Source organism: Lutjanus erythropterus, chromosome 18 (assembly GCF_056507025.1).
Source record: "Lutjanus erythropterus isolate fLutEry1 chromosome 18, fLutEry1.hap2, whole genome shotgun sequence".
Classification (NCBI taxonomy): Eukaryota; Metazoa; Chordata; class Actinopteri; order Lutjaniformes; family Lutjanidae; genus Lutjanus; species Lutjanus erythropterus.
In genome coordinates, this window is record NC_139334.1 from 29,229,691 (window position 1) to 29,250,276 (window position 20,586).

General features: G+C 40.4%; 1 protein-coding gene across 2 annotated transcripts in view; it reads left to right on the forward strand.

Annotated features, from left to right (window-relative positions):
- Window positions 1-20,586, forward strand: part of LOC146311257 (protein jagged-2-like) — a 71,998-nt gene that overhangs the window by 32,560 nt on the left and 18,852 nt on the right. The window contains exons 4-11 of one of the 2 annotated variants that reach the window (XM_084743131.1): window positions 4,899-5,159; window positions 6,691-6,751; window positions 13,616-13,746; window positions 14,980-15,099; window positions 15,183-15,296; window positions 16,157-16,270; window positions 18,138-18,251; window positions 19,401-19,447. In XM_084743131.1, coding sequence (XP_084599257.1) covers window positions 4,899-5,159; window positions 6,691-6,751; window positions 13,616-13,746; window positions 14,980-15,099; window positions 15,183-15,296; window positions 16,157-16,270; window positions 18,138-18,251; window positions 19,401-19,447 — 962 coding nt within the window. The remainder of the gene's footprint in view (window positions 1-4,898; window positions 5,160-6,690; window positions 6,752-13,615; window positions 13,747-14,979; window positions 15,100-15,182; window positions 15,297-16,156; window positions 16,271-18,137; window positions 18,252-19,400; window positions 19,448-20,586) is intronic. The other variant, XM_084743132.1, reaches the window with a different exon arrangement.

Below are 20,586 nucleotides of genomic sequence, written 5' to 3' on the forward strand. Positions count from 1 at the left end.
AATGACCGACAGATTAATGGATAATAAAAATAATTATTAGTTGCAGCCCTGTTTGATTTACTAAAAACAGATGGATTGAAAATAAAGTTTCTTATTGCAGCCAGAGCTGAGAATAACAACTATTTTTTGGTGCCGCCTAAAATTTGGCAACTGGCAAGTACTGAAAGCTGCAATTTTTAATGTCTGATTGGATTTGTTCACTTATTTTGTGATCAGATTGTTCCTGATTTAAATCAGAATTATGCCAGTTTTGCATAATTTTGTTTGGCAAATTTATTGTACAGCTGCTTGTACTCAAACATTTAACATTTTAGAACTTCTTTTGTGAAGTAAAAAAGAGGCTTTGTGAGATGCTGCTAGGTTTTAATTTCAGACTGTTTTGTAGATTTTTGACACATCTATGTAGTCCAGATGGGACCTAAAATGTGACTGTGCATTTTTCTAAAAATCAACAAGTGTAAGGTTAAGAGGAAGACAATAAAGTGACACATTTTAACTGGCGGCGTGAACACAGGCTTGACTTGAGTTCAAAGATCACCTCTGTTACAAGCGACAAGCTGTAAGAAGGTCAAAGGTCAGAGCAGAGGCGCCACAGCCCCCGTAACAAAACACTCCAGTTACAAACAGCTTGTTGCACGAAACTGAAAACTAAAAAGCAGTCACGCTTTGTTTATAAGATGAATCCTCACACGGACAATCATGTTGCTCTTGACACGATCAGCTGCTCAGATCTGAAGCCCCTCGTTGTTTATATAAGCCGGTTTTATATGGCCCACTCTCTGCTGCTCTCCCTAGTAACAACGGCCTCTCTTAGCGTGTCTCCTCCAGTACAGAGAGAGCTCATGATTGGTCTATATTTTTATATCTAATTGCTGGAGATGAACAGCAGTGAGTGAGTGCCTGGGTGTTTCAGGTGGTGGGTGTGGGACTGAAATCTGTGGCAGTGTGTTAGCTCGCAGAGAGACTCAGTAAATCAGGACAGCGTGGAAATGGATTCTTACTGGGCTTTTTATTCTCTTTTTTTACTGTCTCAAACTTTAGCAGTTATGATGATGACATTAAAATATACAAAAGGGTGTGTGCCTTTAATATAAACTCAGAAATGGTTTTAAAATGAATCATAACCCTTCACACCTCGAGGGGAAAAGTGATTTAAAGGTTTAAGCAGTTGTTCAGAATTTATTGTAGTCCTATAAAGTTATTTTTGAAACAGTTTAGTTTAATAAGCTTAAGTGAGACACATTTTTCCTCTCTTGAAAGAAACCCTGACTTTACATTTTGGTGCCACAGTCTGACTTGGACTGGTATGGCCAGTGGCTTGCGGTGGCTAATGTTACCTACGTTAGCAAGCTTTAGATAGCTGTCACTTTGAGTTAGTTCTCTTTGGAACTTGTGCTACCTTTAAGCTAGCTAATTATTAGAAAATCATTAATGAAACAAAAATAAAGTACACATTATTTCTCTGTTGAAAGAAATTCTGACCCATACTTACTGGCTTTGCTAAGGCCTGCAGCTTAAGTTGGCTAACGCTAGCTAACGTTAGCAAACTTTAGAAAGATGCCACTCTGTCAATTTGACTTTTTTCTACTATTGCAACTTTTAGGGTACTATTATAAAATTGTTACACTGTAAAGATGATGAATGAATGCCTTTTACCGCAATTAATCAGCCACAAGTCAATGGAGTCACAAGTGGTGTCACAAGTAGCTCTCAAGTCTTTGTACTCAAGTCCCAAGTTCTAAACCTGAGTTTTGACTCCTAAACAAGTCAAAATGTAACAGTGAGTGAAACTACAAAGTTTCTTAGCTGTTAGCTAAGCTAGCTATAATATATAACATTTCTGCATAAAAACATTAGATGTATGTGTACTTACATTAACTCAAGTGTTTCCATGAGAAATCTGTATTTTAGTCAGAGAAACAGTGTGTTTCCTGATATCCATTCCTAGCTAGTTGTTATAACTTCCAGGAAACACAGGATGTGTCAGAAATGTGAGGAAAGAAGTCAGCGCGCACGAGAAAACGTAACGTGAATAAAACTTTAGTTTTACCTTGTCCGTGAACAGGATTTCTGCCTCATGTTTGCCTCATGTCAAATAGATTTTCATCAGCTTTGATTGTTGTTTAAAAGTGAAGAAACAACTCCCATGATCCCACGCTACTTCAGATGTCAGCAGACCACCTCTTTTGTTATTGTTGTAATGTTAGAGAGACCCATAGCGGCAGAATTCACACATATTGTGTGAACGTTAAGCTAAGCATTAGCTTGCTAACTTTGTTTATTTATTATGTTTACTATATTAACATTAGCCTTGACTTGCCGTTTTTTTTTTTGTGCAGCTTCAAATGTTGAACAAAGTTGTAAGTTGTTTTGTCTCCATCTATAATTTTTGATCTGCATGTTTTGCATACTTCAGTTTGCTTTTTGTTGACCACCTCAAAGTTGTTTTGTTTTTTCCCCAACTGGAGCTTCAGAATGTAATGTTAGCTCTCTCCTGTAACTTGATTGGATGGTGTTGATTGGCTCGAACAAAGTGGATCTGGAGATTAAAGTGTCGACTTCCAGAGAATTAATAGTGTTTAAGTTAGTTGTTGGAAATTAAAGGAAATTAATTGTTTCATTGACTGATGCACACTAACAGACATCTTAATATTTGGACTTGAGGGAAGATATTGATTATTTTCAAGTCAAAAGGCAAAAGTCCAGGTGAAATCATGAGTCAGTGTCCAGTCCATTTGCACGTCTTTTCTGATTGTGTCAAGTTGAGGTTAAAGTCATTAAATTTGTGACTCGAATCTGACACGAGTCTGACTTTCCCAAATCTTTCCTGTCAGGTGTAAATAATCCCCAATTTGTTAATGAGTTCTCCTTAATCTAAATAAACCATTTTTGTCATAAAGCTAAAAACTGGGCTGTTTATCTCAGCTCATAAGCAGACATGGTTTCACAGGACACTTAAATAATAGCTTACTAATTAAAGGAAATGTTAGCAGTAGCATTTATAGTCTAAACTGGTTGTTGAAATGTAGCTTATACTGGCCGCTGCAGTGGTCTCATGTTATTTTCGGTGGATTTAAACCATTAACTGGGGCTGTGTCTGTGCTTTGTTCACCCCACTGAAGACAACAACACTGTGAAGCACTGAGGATGAGCTCTTCCCTCCGGCTCTGTCTTGTCCAGGTCACGCTCGGCTCCGCGAGCCACAGCAGCAAAGCCTGCTGGGTCACGGTTCTTCTGTTCCTTGAGAACAAGCTAAAGGGCCTTTCCTATGTCGCCCTTCCTCGTCTGTTCCCCGTCTCTTATTATTTCCGGCCTGGCTCCGATGGAGTTGGGGCTGGATATCCTGGAGAAGGGGGGGTATGTGAGGGGGAGCGTGGGGTGGGGGTGGGGGCAGAAAAGCATTTCACCAAGCAGGAAAACTGAAAAAGCCTTTTCGGTTATCAAGCCCTCGCAGACCTCGCTCCTACACTCTGTTTGTGCTTGCTTAATTTTCCTATTCTTTCCCCCGTTTTCCTCTTCTTCTTTTTTTTTTTTTTTTTTTGCCTTTTCCACATTCTTGGTGGATCAGAGAGAAGTTTGACCGGAGGTTACACCTTCCCTCTTATGTGTGCTAACAACAGGCATTCTTCGAAGCCTCGTGGACTGTCTTATCTCACCAAACACCGGGTTGTCGGGTCAAATCCCATAACCGGAATCTGCCCTGCTCTTTGGAATGTCATTCACAATTTTTGTCGTTTAGACTTTCCTATCTTAACTGACCCAAATTCTTAACCTGTGGAGTGTTTTACTTTTTTTCTGCAGTGCTGAAAAAGCAGCCGATTATTCAGTCGGCTGTTCGCTAAACTCCTCTCCCGAAAGTGCCTGTGAAATCGTAGCATAGCAACCGTAACCAGAACTGCACGGCAGGTCTGTCAAACTTTAGACTTGTTCACATTTGGGCTGATTATTTTGACTAAGATTGCAATGGCAATATAATTTACGATAATAGAGGAAATGATAACTTTTACATCATTGATCTCACTTTAATTGAAAAATGCATTCAAATGATTATAGTGTGATTTCTGTGGAGATCTGGATTTTTACCTTTTGATTGACTTGAAAGTTGAAGATGGCTATGTTGTGATTAAGATAAAATTTAGATTAATTGTTCAGCCCCACTCCACAAGTGATTCTGGATATCTAAAGAGTTTGGATTTGGTATCCAGATATGTTTTCTTTCCTGATCCCTATTCCAGTACCTTATCTTTGCATATCTGCAGATACTAAGCACCAATATAAGTGCATTAAAACCCCTGTATTCATATGATATAATTACTATCATCATTATATGGCCTGGGTCGAGTTCAAAAATAATGGGCACTGTTGGGAAATAGCAGCGTCCCATTTATGTGATATCAGATTGGTGCATAGATTTGCACACTCACCGTTATCCTACTCAGCATTTTAGTCTTCATCTGAGGCATTTCTGACACTGGTCCTTTTTTTGTCTTTTCAGAGACAAAAAAACAGCAGCAAATCTACTTTTGCACCTGCATTTGAGGAGGCAAAACTGATGATCATCAGTTAGAAACAAGATGCTTCTTTTGTCTTCTTTCTGTTTGAACTCAAGGACCCGTTGTTTCAAATATTACTGACAATTTCGAGGACTAAAAATGTGCATATTATTACTGTAAACTGCAAAAGTGCCAGAACAGAAAGCTTGACAGGTGTAGCAACAGCAACCAATCTAGAATTTCAGACACAACAAAGAATCAAGAAGATGTAATTAAAAAATCGTCATACAATCTTTAGTTGATGGAACAGCTAACTCAAAACTTTATCTACAGCTTTTTTAATGAATTAGTAAAAAACTCAGCTGCTTCACTGCTTTAACCTGCTTTGTATTGACTTGTTTCTAGATGAAGAGCTGCTCATTGAGCGCAGCATCTACAAAGGGATGATCAACCCCGGAGAGGAGAAGCACACGGTGGAGTACAAAAGCCTGATCGCCAGCCTCGAGTACACCATCCGCGTGCGCTGCGACGAACACTACTACGGCAGCAAGTGCAACAAAGTTTGCCGTCCCCGTGACGACTACTTCGGCCACTACGTGTGTGACCAGTTTGGGAACAGAGAGTGCATGGAGGGCTGGACAAATCTCACGTCGGACTGCAAGACAGGTACGGAGAAGAAATCGATCAGTCATACAGTAAACACACAAATCATTACACAGATCGGTGCGTGACTCCTGTTTTTCACATAAACTGACAAAAAGCAGTAAAATTCAATCAATAAACTTTATATTGAACTTTTTATTTTTTCCTCTCCTTCCAATAAGTTGATAGAATAAATCAAATCAGTGTTTATTTTGCTTATAACTTTTTAATAGCTCAGTTTATTTTTCAGTTAATTAACTCACAGAAGGCCTTTGATTTTGTATACAATACAATATTTATTGCAATATTAAAAAAACCTCCTTTATCAACTAATGAATCTAATAAAATAAAATAAAATAAAATTTGTTCTTACCTGCTTCTGCTTTCCTTCTTTAATAAAACAAAATAAAAGTGACCAGATGTGCAAAAAACTGACATGAATTGTCTATGGCAATGAATGCAAGTATAATAAATAATTATAACAGTAGTCATTTTATAAAATAAAAAAGAAATTAGAAAATAATTAACCAAGTGATATCACAGTATTTATTGTCACAGTCTATTAGCAAGACATTTTTAATCACAATATTGCAATATTTAATGTATTGTCACATCTGTACATTATGTTATATTAATATTTACTTTTAAAGTAACTGATATCTGATCTTTCTTTGACTTTTTGTCTGTTTGGGGACTCTGCACTATGTGCATTAACACCTCAAGATGCTTCTGAAAACAAAAAATGAAGCAAAATATGCAGAGAAATTATAAGTGAGATGCAAATTATGCAACAGATTTTCTCTAATTAAGTAGAAAAGCAATAAAAAGTTAAAGTGATTTCACTCAGATATTTGTATTTCTTAGTTACTCTATCTCATTTTCACCTTAATGTTAAAGAAAAACTGTGCAGGATTTTCTTAAAAAAAACAATGCAGGAACTGTTTGGCAGTGCCTGAATCTGCAGAGACCCCACCCTCTGCTTGTACCTTCATATTTTATTTTTATTTTGCCGTCTTATGACGCTTAACCAACCCAAAATATCTGTATTTGACGTCCTTGGAATGAGACTGGACTGTCTTTCTAGTGCGTTTACATACAGCAACTGACAAATCCTGCATTTTCTACCTTCAGGAGTTAAAATAAATGTCCAGAAAATGAACTGATGAACCAAAAACTAAACACCAAACACTTAACATGTCCGTGATCACAGGAACAGAGCTTCCTCAGTTTTTATCTCCTTGCTGCCCTTTTCGGGAAAAGTTTTGAAGTTCATTGAAGTTCATGTCAAGTGTCACTTGTCAAGAATTCAAAGAATGTTTGGAAACTCGTCACGTCTGGAGACACCTTCAATTTTCCGACAATGACTTTGCCATCCATTGTTACCACAGCAGAGATTCTCTGCCTCCTCACAAACATGGAAAAACAGGAAATTAGGTTTTAATGATTTCAACATCTGCAAAACAAGGTGCAGGGACAAAAAGCTGCAAACAGTGTGGCGTTATAGATGATTTTTAAACAGAAACTAACACAGACTTTCTCTTTTCTCTCCCAAAAGCGATCTGCAAACAAGGATGCAGCCTCAAGCACGGGACGTGCAGCGTGCCGGGGGAATGCAAGTGAGTCACCTCCCCCCGTTTTTGAATTTTTGTTTGTTTGTTCCACTTCGTTCACGTTACAGTGTGCACGGCTGTCAGCTGATATAAAATATGCTCCTGTTTGGAATGGAAACCCCCCCATCAGAGTTTAATGAGGATAACAGTGGGGACACAACAGAGTGATGAGGCCATGAGGGAGGGGGGGGGGGTGGGGGGTGTGTTGTTGATAACATACCAAGCAGTCTAACCCCCTGCCTCCCCCCATCCTAGTTCTGTGAAGTGCCCCCCCATCCCTCCACCTCTATCCCTCAGCTCCACTCTGATCCAGAAGCCATTGTTCTGCTTCCTGTTCTAAAGCTGGCCCGCTCCTGCCCGCACACACACACACACACACACACACACACACACACACACACACACACACACACACACACACACAAACAGATGTATGTTTCCTCCCTCGTCCCTCTCCTCCAGCAGCAGAGAGGCACTGTGCCCCCGTCGCCCTCCCCCTCCACCCCGCTCTCTAATGTCTGCAGCCCACATCACCTCTTCCTATCCTGGGCCTTGTTATGGCTGCCACTCGCCCGTTGGGAAGCGTGGATTCCACCCAACGAGCTGCAGAAAACAGGCAGGGGACGCACGGAGCGGGGGGTGGGGGGCAAACCCAACTAAATTGATGCTTTTGAAAATTCAAGAATAGACGAACTTGTGCTGTAAAAACATTTAACAGTTGATGTTAACGGCACTTTAACATCTGTAGCTCTGCATCAAATGGAAAAGACAGAATTGTTGTTGCATTTTACAAACCCAGGTCCAAAAAAGTTGTGACGTTGTGTAAAACTGCAAATGCAGTTTGCAAAAACCTTCGAACCTCTATGCAGTTGAATACAGTACAAACACAAGATGTAAAGGGTTCAAACTGATTTGACTTTAACATTTGGACTGCAGGCAGGTCAGTCTAGTACCTGAACTCTTTTACTACGAAGCCACATGCTCAAGATTATGAGCATTATTAGTTGATACTGCAGGCAGAAACAGGATGATACAGCAGCTTCTTATACCGTTTATGAGAGGTTAAGTGTGTTTCTTTCACTTGCTGAAGAAAGACTGAAAGATTAAAGATGTAAACCACAGGCATGAAGCACCTTTGCTCCAGATCATTGTTCAAATTTCACCTCTGACTTTGCAGATTGTTCAGAATTTATGTGCAGTAGTTTGCAGGTATTTGCATCTGAAACGTGTTGTCACCTGACAGTAATTTATATTAAAATATTTACCTAAACAGCATCCTAGTTCATCAGCACTCGCTTTAGACACTTTTCTTTGGAGTTTGGTTTTGTACAGACAGAGTGGTTCAAATGAGAACTTTGAGCACCACAGAGGAAATGCCACGGTGGTGGTTAATTAGCTGCCTCTAACGAACACCGTTTCTCGCCCTGTCGAGTGGCAGCACACTGTAAATGTTAAAGTGATGGGATTAGCAGAGGCCTGATGGCGAGACCAACAGTTGCCACAACGTTTTAGCCGCACTAGCAAGTGCAATTATTTCCCGACTATTGTGTCTTTATGAGCAGACAGACTGTCAAATTGTTTCCACCATGGACACATAAAGAGGACAGCACAGTTACACACAGAGAGCTGTGACACGGCTGCACAGACGACTACGAGCGTTTTAAAAAAGGCTGAGCAGGCGTTTGTTGCATGTGAACAGGAGAGGAGGCAGCAGAGAGAAATTTAGATTTGATTACATGTGGAACTGAACTGTACATTTAGACACAACGGAGCACGAGAGCTTTAAAAAGCCAAACTGCTCACACACACACACACACACACGCAGGGCGGCAAGTATTTGGAAACAGGAGGAGAGGCGAGGGGAGGTGGTGGAGGGGGAGGGAGGTGAGGCAGGTTTGATTTAGTTAAGATCTCATAAATAAAAAAAAGAAAAGAAAATGAAGCTGACATTTCTCATTGGAAATGGCCGGAGGATTGGAAGAGAGAGGAACACCCTGGAATGTGCCTCAACATGTGATTTGGAGCTTCATCGCAATCAGGGGCACACACACACACACACACACACACACACACACACACACACACACACGCACATACACACAAATACACACACACACACTGCTGATAGAGAGGAAGACGATGGGTAACACTTTTCCAACAGGAGAGAATAAAAGCGTTTTTGTTGTTGATTTAAAGGCAGCAGTCCACATTAATCTTCACTGACACATTAAAATCATCAGCATAAATCTGCGGCTGTTAACTTAAAAGCTAGTTACCACCCAGGCTTGACAAAATATCATAATGACACATCACACAAGAATGAGAGGACAAAATGTGAGCGAATCATCACACACTGTCCTGATGATCCAACGGGGAAAGAAACAAGGGTTTACTTTTGTAAAACTTCAGACTGAGGTCAGGTTTGAGTTCGGTTATTTTGACATGAAACTTTTTAGAAAGTTTCTCTATTTCTTCCTCTGATTTCTAACCATCCATATGTGTCAGGAGACAGAGTGTCGCAAATAAGATAGAAGTTGTTATAAATTGGGATTTTCCAGCAAATGGAAAGGCTTAAAATGACTTCATTCTTGCATTCTTTTTATCAGTCACAAGGGCTGCAACTAATGATTATTTTCACGATTAATTGTTTAGTCTATAAAATGTAAAAAAAAATATGTGAATGCTCATCACATTTTCACGGAGACGAAAGTGACATCAACAAATTGTTTGCCAACAACAAAATGTGCTGCTTTTAATAATTTATGATCATATTGATCTGAATATTTTTGTGTTTTGGACTGACAAAACAAGACATTTAAAGGAGTCCTCTTCTTTTTCACAAATTTCTAACATTTTATTTGCATTTCAGCCCCAGAATAAACATGACAGTTAACTTTAATATTTGTTGTTATTTGGTATCTGCTAATAAACAGAACAAATTACATAGGTGCAAGTAAAAATTAACTTTGGCAAGTAGTTCTGTTCTGTTTGTCCAACTGGGCAAGTGAAAAAAAACTTAATGTTGAAATGATGGCCAAAACTATAAAAATGAGACATGGACAAACATATTAAACCAATTTAAGGTGAATGTGATGTCAGGAAAAGTGAAAAAGAGAGAAATAAATGGGTAAAAACAGAAAAAAGTAAACAGAGACTAAAGGGTTAAAGACAGAGTGAAGCACAGAGAAAAAGAAAAAAGAGAGAGAAACAGAAAAAAAGCGTCTCAGGCTGGCAGAGGAAAACTAAAAATGTGTGTTTGGTATCTTGTTTCTTACACACAGCGCATTCACAACCTACGCTCCCTCATGTGACACTACTAAACATGTAGCTAGGCAACAGCGGGCTAAGTCCGTCCGCTGGATTTGGGCGCGAGGCTCGCCTGTAAATAATTCAGCACACACGCACACACACACACACACACACACACACACACAGCCCCCTGTACCTCTGCCCCTGCCCACCGTCCCGTCCTCTGGGTGTGGTTTGTCTGAGAGGGGCAGCAGCGGAGGAGCGGGGGTTGTGGGCAGGCGGGATATTTTCGGCTCCGGCTGGCCCCTGCGGCCCCTTCCATTGATGGGACGGCAGCAGCGGCAGCAGCCCGGCGACGGGGCTTGTGGGTAATGCCACCCTTGGCCTGTGGCTGCGCAAAACCATTTCCCCTGCTCTCCCACACTGCAGCCAGACTGACTGTCCACGCTGCCACCGCTGCTGCACGGCTGACAGTGTGCAGGGCACTGCCGCCGACCGCAGTGCCGGACAACACCACACACTGTACTGTAGTAAACAATACACTGCTCTGTCACACACACACACGTGCACACACACTCATGCACATGCACACAACTGGGCTTCACTCACCCAGCGAGATCAGATTAAAGTTACTGCGGTCGTGCCTGCAGTCAAAAGCATTTCAGTTTACGAACTGTGCATGAAATAAAACTTTCTGTTTGTTTTAACATCACCTGAACCAGCTGCATTATTTATTACATCAGTCTTTGATCTAATTAATGAGCCAATGATGATTCCCAGCTCATGACAGGTGTTTGAAAGGTGCCAAACCATAAAAATGCAAATAAATCAGAGACCCATTTGCCACCTGAGGCACTAACTTATTTCTTAACTTTACATATTGGTAGCACCTTTAAAGGACCAGTTCATCCAAATTACAAAAAATCTTTTTCAATTAAATTTTCATTACTTTTGTCCTATGGAGAAGGCAGAAATCTTAGAGAAAAATATTCACTAATAAAACCAAAATCATCTGCATGGATAAAAAACAGTAGAGATAATTGGAAATATAGTATGCTTTGTAATTTGGATGAATTGACACTTGAATCTAAATTAAAACTTTTAACAGCTCTGTTTTTGCAACCTCTTTAGCCATCAAATGAAATTTGCCACAGATATTCAAGGACTCTTAGGAATTTTAATGATTTTACTCTGACGTGACCTCTGGTTCCATCATATATTATACTTTTTATACTCTTTTATATATAAATATAAGAAGCAAACTTGTCAAATGTTAAAGATTAAAACTGAAATCTTGATTCAAAGAAATGATCAAAGAATAATTAAACAAATCTGATCAGACACTTTATGTCAAGTTGTAGCAGTTGTTTAGGACTCGGAGCCGCAGACATAAACTGTACTCCAAAAAAGGACTGAGGTTCAGCCTGAGCAGCGTGGAGCCTCCAGTCTGTCACTGTCCTCAGCTACCCAGTGTACTACAGCACATTACAGCTCACTACACGGCAGTATATCACTGCTGGGCACAGGAGTGTTTGGTCGGCATCCATTTTGAAGTGTTTGTGAGCCGGAGTGGAGGGTGGTGGTGGCGGTGGCGGTGGTGGAGGGAGGGGAGGGGGTGGGCTGCTCCCTAAAATAGCCCCCGACGGGAGAAATGACAGGACAGGTGGGGCAAGGTTACCGCTGGCCTTGGAATAACAGAGTGCTGCCATAAACCAACAGATTAGCTAACCCTGCACTGGCCTCCCCTTCGAGACGACTAACCCTTCGTTCCACAAACCCGCCGCTCATTCCAAGTTTGACCTCGAGCGAGCTCACGACACAGGAAGAGGGCTGAGAGGAGACATGCAACACACGACACACGTGAAGAAATGCAGCCGCAAAAAATGACTTCTGAGAGAGTTGCAGATTGTTCTCTGCAGTCGAGTGCTTAACTTCTTATTTTCTGGATACTGCTGAAACAACTAGTTTCAGATTATAGTACTGTTAATTATAATATTGTTCTAATCTTTTAAGGCATTTGTTAAACTGAAATTAAGGATGCATGATTTCTTTTCAGCCAATAAGATAAGATTGAAAATGATAAGGACATTAAAAGACTTTTAGGAATAATAAATAATGATATACATTTCCCATCCCAAGCAAAAATGCAGACATTTCTTTAGTTCCAGTTTCTCCCATGTGAAGATTTGCTGCTTTATTTCATTTTAATTTTTATTTTTGGACTATTTTTGGACAAAACATGCAGTTTAAAGATGTCAACTTGGGATCTGGAAACTTTTGTTGGACATATTTGACAGTGAGTGACATTTTAGAAAGGCAGCAGCTCTGTTTCGATTGCAAACCAATTTGTTTCGAGTCTTTTCTAAAAGTTTAATTTTCCTTGAATCTAGTGCAGTAACACTAGATTCAAGGTCCGGATTTGATTCTCTTTCCTGCACATCATCCCCTCTCTCTGCCACTTTTCCTGTTGAATATTATGAAAAATAATCTTTAAAAAAAATAAAGGAACAGTGCTTAGGACTTTATAAAGGACAGAACTGACTTTATAGAAAGGGATTTTTGCAAAGTTGCTCACAGCAACATTCGGATAAAAGATAAATGAACATGAATGCTCGCCAGTGTTGTAAGCAGCATGATGGGACACACACACACACACGCACGCACAACACGAACACACACTTGTTGTTCAGGAATGTCCCCTGGTCCTGTGCGTCCTAAGCTTAGGAGCTGCAGCAAACGTGTCATTCACCTTGATGAAGACGTTCTGTGCGGTAAACTACCGCCAAGACATTCAGCGGCAAACTCAATCAACGCTTTCCACTCAGCGTCTGTCCTGCATGAAGCCCCCCCCCCGTCCTCTTTACATGAGCTGGAGTAGTTAGAAACATTTCCCCTTTTCTTTGGCACCTCCAGCTTTCTTCATGTTTACCAGGGGACGTTGATTTGGCACGTTGCCCGACATCAAGTGCTCCTCTGTGTTTTCACACATTGTAAAAGTATTAAGTTACTTGTTTGTTATCACTGCGTAACTATCACTGTTTTTCATGGCCCACTCCCTCTGCGTTTTTTAAGTGCATCTGTGTGCCTGATATCCCCTCAGGCTGGAGCAGTAAATCAGAACACATTCTCAGTGCGCTTGTGAAATAAGAAGCACTTTTATTGTACAAAAAATACAATCAGCCACTGTTGCACCCGATGAACTCTGTTCCCTGTGTGCTATTTTTTGGTTATCAGCGGTGGAACAGGCAGAAAAAATGACTCACTTCAAAGTCTTTAGTTGTTTTAGCAAATTTGAAAGTACTGAAAATAAAAATACCGACGATGAAGAAGACTCGAGTTTGATTTTGCCGTAAGGGGAAAATACTCCTTCCTAACTGTAGTTTAAGGTTTCAGATCACTTCAAGAATGAAAAGAAGGAAGGAAAGAGAAAATAAAAGAAAGGAAGGAAGAGAGAAAGAAAAAGTTAAATAAGATAGGATTGGAGTAATAAGGGAAAGTAAGAAAGGAAGGTGCAGTAGGAAACAGGGACAAAGAGCGGGAAGGAAAAAGGAAGAAAAGCTACCACGTATGTCAGACTGTTGAAGTATAAGAACTAACAATCGTTCACGCTGTGTGTTGCAGGTGTAACTACGGCTGGCAGGGTCCGCTCTGTGACGAGTGTCTGCCGTACCCCGGCTGTGTTCACGGGACCTGCAGCGAGCCCTGGCAGTGCACCTGTGAGAAGAACTGGGGAGGTCTGCTCTGTGACAAAGGTCAGACCCTCAACACAATGTTCCTCTGCAGAATAAGTACATGACAAAGCAAAACAACATCTAAGATATCCGTCTTTTGGATATTTAGAAGTGTGAAGTCAAAGAAAACTGGACTTGCTTTAGATTTTGGATGATATGTCACCTCTCATCTTAAATTAATTTTGCTATTAAGATGTTTTTTGGGCTGATATTTTTGTAAATTTTGCTCCTCAAGAAGCCGTTCAACTGTTGTGTCTAAAAATGTGTGGAAAACAGTCATGCCTGCTGTTACCAAGCAACATTTCATTTGCATACCGCCAGATCGTAACAAATGGAGCAGGTCTAGACCGTACTCTTAATCAACCCAGTTTTTCCCACCAAGAGCAAACAGTGAGGCGACTGTGGTGAGGAAAAATGTCCTTTTAAGAGGCAGAAACCTCGAACAGATCCAGACTCTTTTTTAAGGGTGCGGGTGAAGTTGTGATGTTGTGATGTCCTTGAACAGAAACGGTGAAACAAGTCCTCTGGAGCTGATTGGTTATGATTCTTCTCACATGACCTGTGGTGTGTTTGCTGCATCCAAATGCCACACCAAATGCACGCAGTGATACTGTCACCTTTGGTTTTGACTGTGCTTTTCACTGAAAATAAAAAAAGATTTGCACACAAACTCATAATCATTTACATGTGATTTGACATTATTTGTGATGCTGTAGAATTTCAGATGTTTTTGTACTTTCCAGACAGCCGTTGGTTTAAATTCTTTTCCAGGCTGTTTTAGAATCAGTGTATTAATTTTAGATATGTGCAAGATGTTACCTCAAAACAATAACTCTGACAAAAAAAAAAAAAGAATGCAGACTTGATGCTCATTGTGACAGATTTCATGCTGTCTGGAAATGGAAACCAGTGGTGGCCTGGAAGGAAAGTCCACTACAGGATGATTTACTCGTGAAGTATTTTTGGTTTTCCATATATGAGCTAAAACATTCAAAATCACTGGTGTGGTCCTTTAAAGCTTGGCCGTCTTGCGCCACATAAGTGGCATGAAGACACAGTTTGATTGGTCAAGATGCTGGGAACTAAAGTAGAAATTACATTTTCTGTAAAAATGTTCTTACATTGTGTTCATTGTAACCTACAATCAATGCTTTTGTAAGAAAACAGCCTGTAACACTGAGTTATTGAGTATGGTGGTATTATAGACACACACACAGTTTACTGGAGGTCACATCAGTGTTCTTTGCTCTGCAGATCTGAACTACTGCGGGACCAACCGGCCCTGTAAGAACGGAGGAACGTGCATGAACACAGAGCCGGACGAGTATAACTGCGCCTGTCCAGACGGTTACTCCGGCAAGAACTGTGAGATCGGTGAGTCTCTGAGTCAAACAAGGTTCAGATCCAGGTTTTTGTGCAACGAATTATTGATCATTACCCATTACTTTTCTCTCTAGCTGAGCACGCCTGTGTGTCCAACCCGTGTGCCAACGGAGGGACGTGCCATGAAGTCCCATCAGGCTTTGAGTGTCACTGTCCAGCAGGCTGGTCTGGGCTGACCTGCGCTAAAGGTGACAATGAACTTTTAATCTGTTTTTCTTCTCTCCAGTCATTAGTTAGTTGGATCAGGTTTTATGTTTTCTTTTCCAAACTGTCATTAATGTTGTGTGTTAACTCTTGGTACTCTGTGTCAGATGGATTAAACTTGTGTTTCTGACTTAAATTACATCTAGATTTGGGAAATATGACCACGCAAACTCTGAGACGATTGAAATTTGTCAGTCATTTGAGATTTTAAGTCTTTTATTCCTCTAATAATGCAGGGTTGGAGGACATAAAGGTTATATCCAAGGAAGTTGTTTTTTTCCTTAGAATTGTGTTTTTCTTCAGTGTTACTTAAAAGTTTAGTACAATAGGTCCCATTAAACTGGGCGCAGGACAAAACAGGCTAACTTAGCAGGCCAGAGTCACAATTCTCTCATATTTTCTCCCTATTTTCACAATGTTTCACACAGTTTGTTCTTTTTTTTCATGATCACAACCTGTTTCTAGCACTGCACAGCCCTCCTTAATACACCCATGCTCACATCTTGCCCTCCTCAGCAAGTGAGAGATGGAGAGAGAGAAATTTACTCAGAGAAAGGATTACATGAAAAAAAGCAAATTTCCTGGAAAAAAAAAATCCCTTTTCTTAAGGAAAGTTTTAAAGTAAAGGGGAACATTTTTTTCTAAGATCAACCTAACTAATATACCCTCTGAAAAAAACATCTGCATGCATCTATTTGTAAAAAAAAAAACAAGTCACCAGAATGCAGGAAGCTCAAATTTTCTGGGGCATGACCCTGAGATCCCCCTCCGAAATCCCCTTTATTGTATGTGTAAGAATCACTGAGTTTTTTTTTTGTTTTGTTTTTTGTCGGTTGTGTTTTAGACACAGATGAATGTGCCTCCAGCCCCTGTGCTCAGGGTGGAACCTGCATCGACATGGAGAACGGCTTCGAATGCCTCTGCCCTCCACAGTGGATGGGCAAGACCTGCCAGCTAGGTACGCCTCACCGAACGCTTGATAAACAATAACACAGGATGCCTTTCAAATTTTGAATAGCCTCATTTGTGCATATCTGATTGTCATTATATTCTGAAATTTGATTTGGAGCATCTTGAGGAGAAAAGTGGGCGGTAAAGCTGAGAAATTTATCTCTGTTGATAATTATTGATAATATTTAATGACCATTTTTTAAAGACCGGGAGAAAAATGTTCAATGTAACCGCTTTATTTTGAATTTTGCTGCTTTATTTAGGCCTGTCATTTGCAGCACGATCCATTGCTCTTTTTTAAAATCTTGTTTCAAACCATCGTTGCATGTTGTATGATATTTTTGTTGTGACAAAGCCAGTGTGTTTCTGTGTGTGTTGCGTCTACGGTAAATGCCATGCATTCAACTTCATTCCAGGAATCCCATTTGCCTGCAGAGTTACAGCATATCTGTGTGTGTGTTTATGCTGCCGTGTCATTTAACCAGTAGTGTTGCTGCAGGAGGGCCACTAATTTCAACTGAGTGTGTGTTTGCGTGTGTTTGTGTATAACGGAGACACTCGCTGGGTATCATCTGCAACTCGAGCCAGGTGACTTGAGTAAAGCTAAAAATAATCTCCCGCCTGGCAACTGCTAGCCTTGGGACCAAATATACTCCGCCGGGGGGTTATCTTTGGCTCCAGACGGGGTGTAACGGGGGAGTATGTACGCTACAGTGAGGCGACGCCCCGCATAGCGGACTCCTCACCCCCCGTAGACTTCAGCCAGGAAACACTTTATAACCTGTAGACATGTGCGGGGAGGGTTATGGATTCTGTCATTCTCAGAGCCCTTTCAGGGAGCGGGTTGGTACCTGGCAGAGAGTGGGACCAGGAGGAGGGGGTGTGGCGGTTGAGGGGGAAGGTGGGGTTTTTGGGAAGGGGTTGGGAGTGTTTAGTTTCAGCAGGCCAACAGGTGCCGCTTACCTCCTGGGAGTCGTATTAATGCACTGTGTCGGTTTATAGTGAGCGAGGCGGCACGGCGGGGGCGGCAATGACTGCCTCTGAAACTGACCACTTGGAATGCCGCAGGTTGGCCTTCAGGGAATGCAATGGAGAGACGTTAACCCTGAGGGGGGGGGATAAAGAAGTGAGGCGATGGAAAGCTGTGCAAGAAATGAAACCCCGTCAGACATAAACTTCGCCCTGTAAATGTTCTGGCAATTTTACATGTTTGAAAAAGACCCGAGTCATTTACCCATAAAAGTCATAAAACTTTTCACTACGTGGTCGTAACGTAATTAAATCCAGTCACATTAGCAGAAAGGCTTCACCTCACACAGAGTTAAATATGCATATTATTGTCTTTAAATGTTCTGGTCATAAATTTCTCATTTCATTATTATTCCTAATGGTTCATTTAATAACCCGTGAAATACTGTGAGTATGAGCTTATTTTAATTCACAGAGATGTTCTTCTGCCATCAGATGAGTGTGTCTACATTTGTGATGCCAAAAAATCACAGTAGGATACAACAAAAAAAAGTAAAATAAGAATAATAACAATAGTGTAATACCGTTGACTGTGAGCACAGGATATTTTTATGCCGTGAAAATCTCAGACTGTTGCAGCCATAGCCAAAAGTCAAATATCATACGAGCATTGCAGCTCTTTCCATAACAGTCATTATGGAACATTGCATTAGCAGGTGCCTAAAACCGGCAGCATTACAGATATCTGATGGGGTTTTTAATCATCAGCAGAAGAAAGTCCTCCGGTCTTTGGTGTATAATTTCATTGTGTTGTACGACATGAAGCTACGCTTGGTGATGGGGCTCCTGAGCAGGCTGTTGGCTCTCATTCATTCTCTCTGTGTCTCTCGTCTCCATTTTTGCAGACGTTAATGAGTGTGCGGGGAAGCCTTGCCTCAATGCTTACTCTTGCAAAAACTTGATTGGTGGATATCACTGTACCTGCTTTCATGGATGGGTGGGCCAGAACTGTGACATCAGTTAGTATCAACCCAGTAAATCACTAGTCTTCAGCTTCTTTCCACCTACCTGTAGCACTGTTAGACACTCTGATGGCTAGCTTCTGTTCCACTAGCTTCTGTACCTGTCTGTAACCCTCACTTCTTATTCATTTATCAGTTTCCGAAAAGCCAAAGCATACAGATAAATTAGTATACAATTATACTTGTCAGTAAACTTTGAACACTTTATGAATTTTATCAAGAAACCCCTTTTTTGTTAGCACTGAACAGTTAGCTTTCATGAAGTTCAGACAGCACGCTAACAGCCAGTTGTTGTTTGCAATGCTAGCAAAATAATCTTAGCCTTATCTTTTTAATAGTCCATTTAGTACACTAGTAAATGCTATCTACTAAATGGACAGAAAACATGCTTTACTACTCCTCCCATGAAGCTTTGAAGGTGCGCTAATAGCTACTGAAGGTAGTAGGTGAAAGCTAGTCTGTGAAAGAAGAAAAGTCTGTGTTTTTAATGCATAAAATAGCAAGCTGATTTAATTTTACTTTCAATTACTTAAAATTGCAACTGATACAACAGCTGCCACAAGGCTTTGTAGCATGCTAATGACTAAAACCCATGAGATGCTAAGTGCTAGTGAAAACAACCTTAGCTTTTTTGCTTAAAATGACAAGTTATTCAAATCTGACTATCAAGTAAGGTTGTAAATCCTCATTAGTCTACAGTATGGACAGAAAACAACACTAACATGCTGTGGCTTTTCAGAAAGAGTGATGAAAGAAACCCTTTATGAGAAACTCTGCTAAGCTAAAGATGCTAATGGAACAGAGGCTAGCTAGCTGAGAGATCTGGACTTCAACTCACTATTCAATCTCCTTCCTCTTGCCTCTCAAATGGCTGTTCATACCTGACACACCCTGACCTAATTCTCCTAAACTATAAGACTAAAACTGAATTTCTCCCAACTGTTGTAAATCTTGAGTCTCGTTCTGACTTCTGCAGTCTGGTTTCATTGCATGTTCTCACTGCACGTCTGATTCAGCGTCTAACACGGATCCCTTCACTTCGCTTGTCTCGATCACTCTTCCTTTAGCAGCTGCATGTTCCACAATTGTTCCCAGTTTGTCAGACTCACAGCTGATGTTTTTCTTTGTGTTTGTTTTTGTTCTCAGACGTGAACAGCTGCCACGGTCAGTGTCAGAACGGAGGGACCTGCAAGGTAAGATCCAGAAATACCAAAGCTGTAAGATAGTTTTTATGACCTTCGAGAACACAGAAGTCTTTCTTGAATTTTTATGCTTTTTAATATAACATGACGCAATGATGGAGTTGGAACAAAATTATTGTTGTTCATCAAAGCACCTGTCAGAACATCAAAGAAGATGCCCAAGGGTGGTGTAGTTTTGAAACCTTGGTTACCAACGTGTGCTGCCTGGAAGGGTTTTTCCACCTCTAATATTAGTGAATATGTGCACATAAATGTCTTCAGTAGGGATGTAACGATACCAGAGACTCCTGGTACGATAATGCCACAATAAAAAGTCCATGAAATGATATTTATCTTGATATTTAAAACAAAAAACAACTTCCTATGTGTTCTTATAATTGTTTTTTCCTTTAAATTTAGTGTTTCTGCTTTCAGTCTTTAATATATATATATGTATATATATACTGTTATATCTCTGTAAGTGTTTTCCTTAATCGATCATTGGTAAAATTCATGATCAGTTAATCTATTAATCATGCTTACAAAATATTAAAAATGTTGCATTTACCAAACAACCCATCAGTCAGTTTTATTTGCACAGAAACATGCTGCACGTTCTCTAACAGCGTTACACACACCCTTTGAAATAAAGGTGCTAACTAGAACCATGTAGGGTTCTTCAGCTTGTCCCCATGAGAGAACCATTTTTTGGTTCTTGTTAGAACATTTTATAAAAGTTCGCTTGGAACCCTTTCAAAGAATTGTACCTAGAGCCCAACATAAAGGGTTACACCTAGAACCCCCTGTGAGAGGTTCTATAGAGAACCCTTTTATGGTGCAATGGTTCCACCAAAACCCTCTTTGGAGGTTCTGTCTAGAAGAACAAGAATCCAACCAGGGGGTTCTACTGAGAACCTTTTTATTTTTCCACAGGTTTTATCTAGAATAAACTCAGGAGGTTCTACGGAGAACAGTTCTATATTATATATTATATATTTATATTATGGTTCAAGGGACCCTTGATGAAAGTGGATTTGAACAACTCTTTGTTCTAAAAAACATTCTTTGGATGAAGAAGGTTCTTAATAGAACCCTTAGTCAGACATAGAACCCTTCACAAACCCTTTCCTTCAAAAACGGTTCCTCAGAAG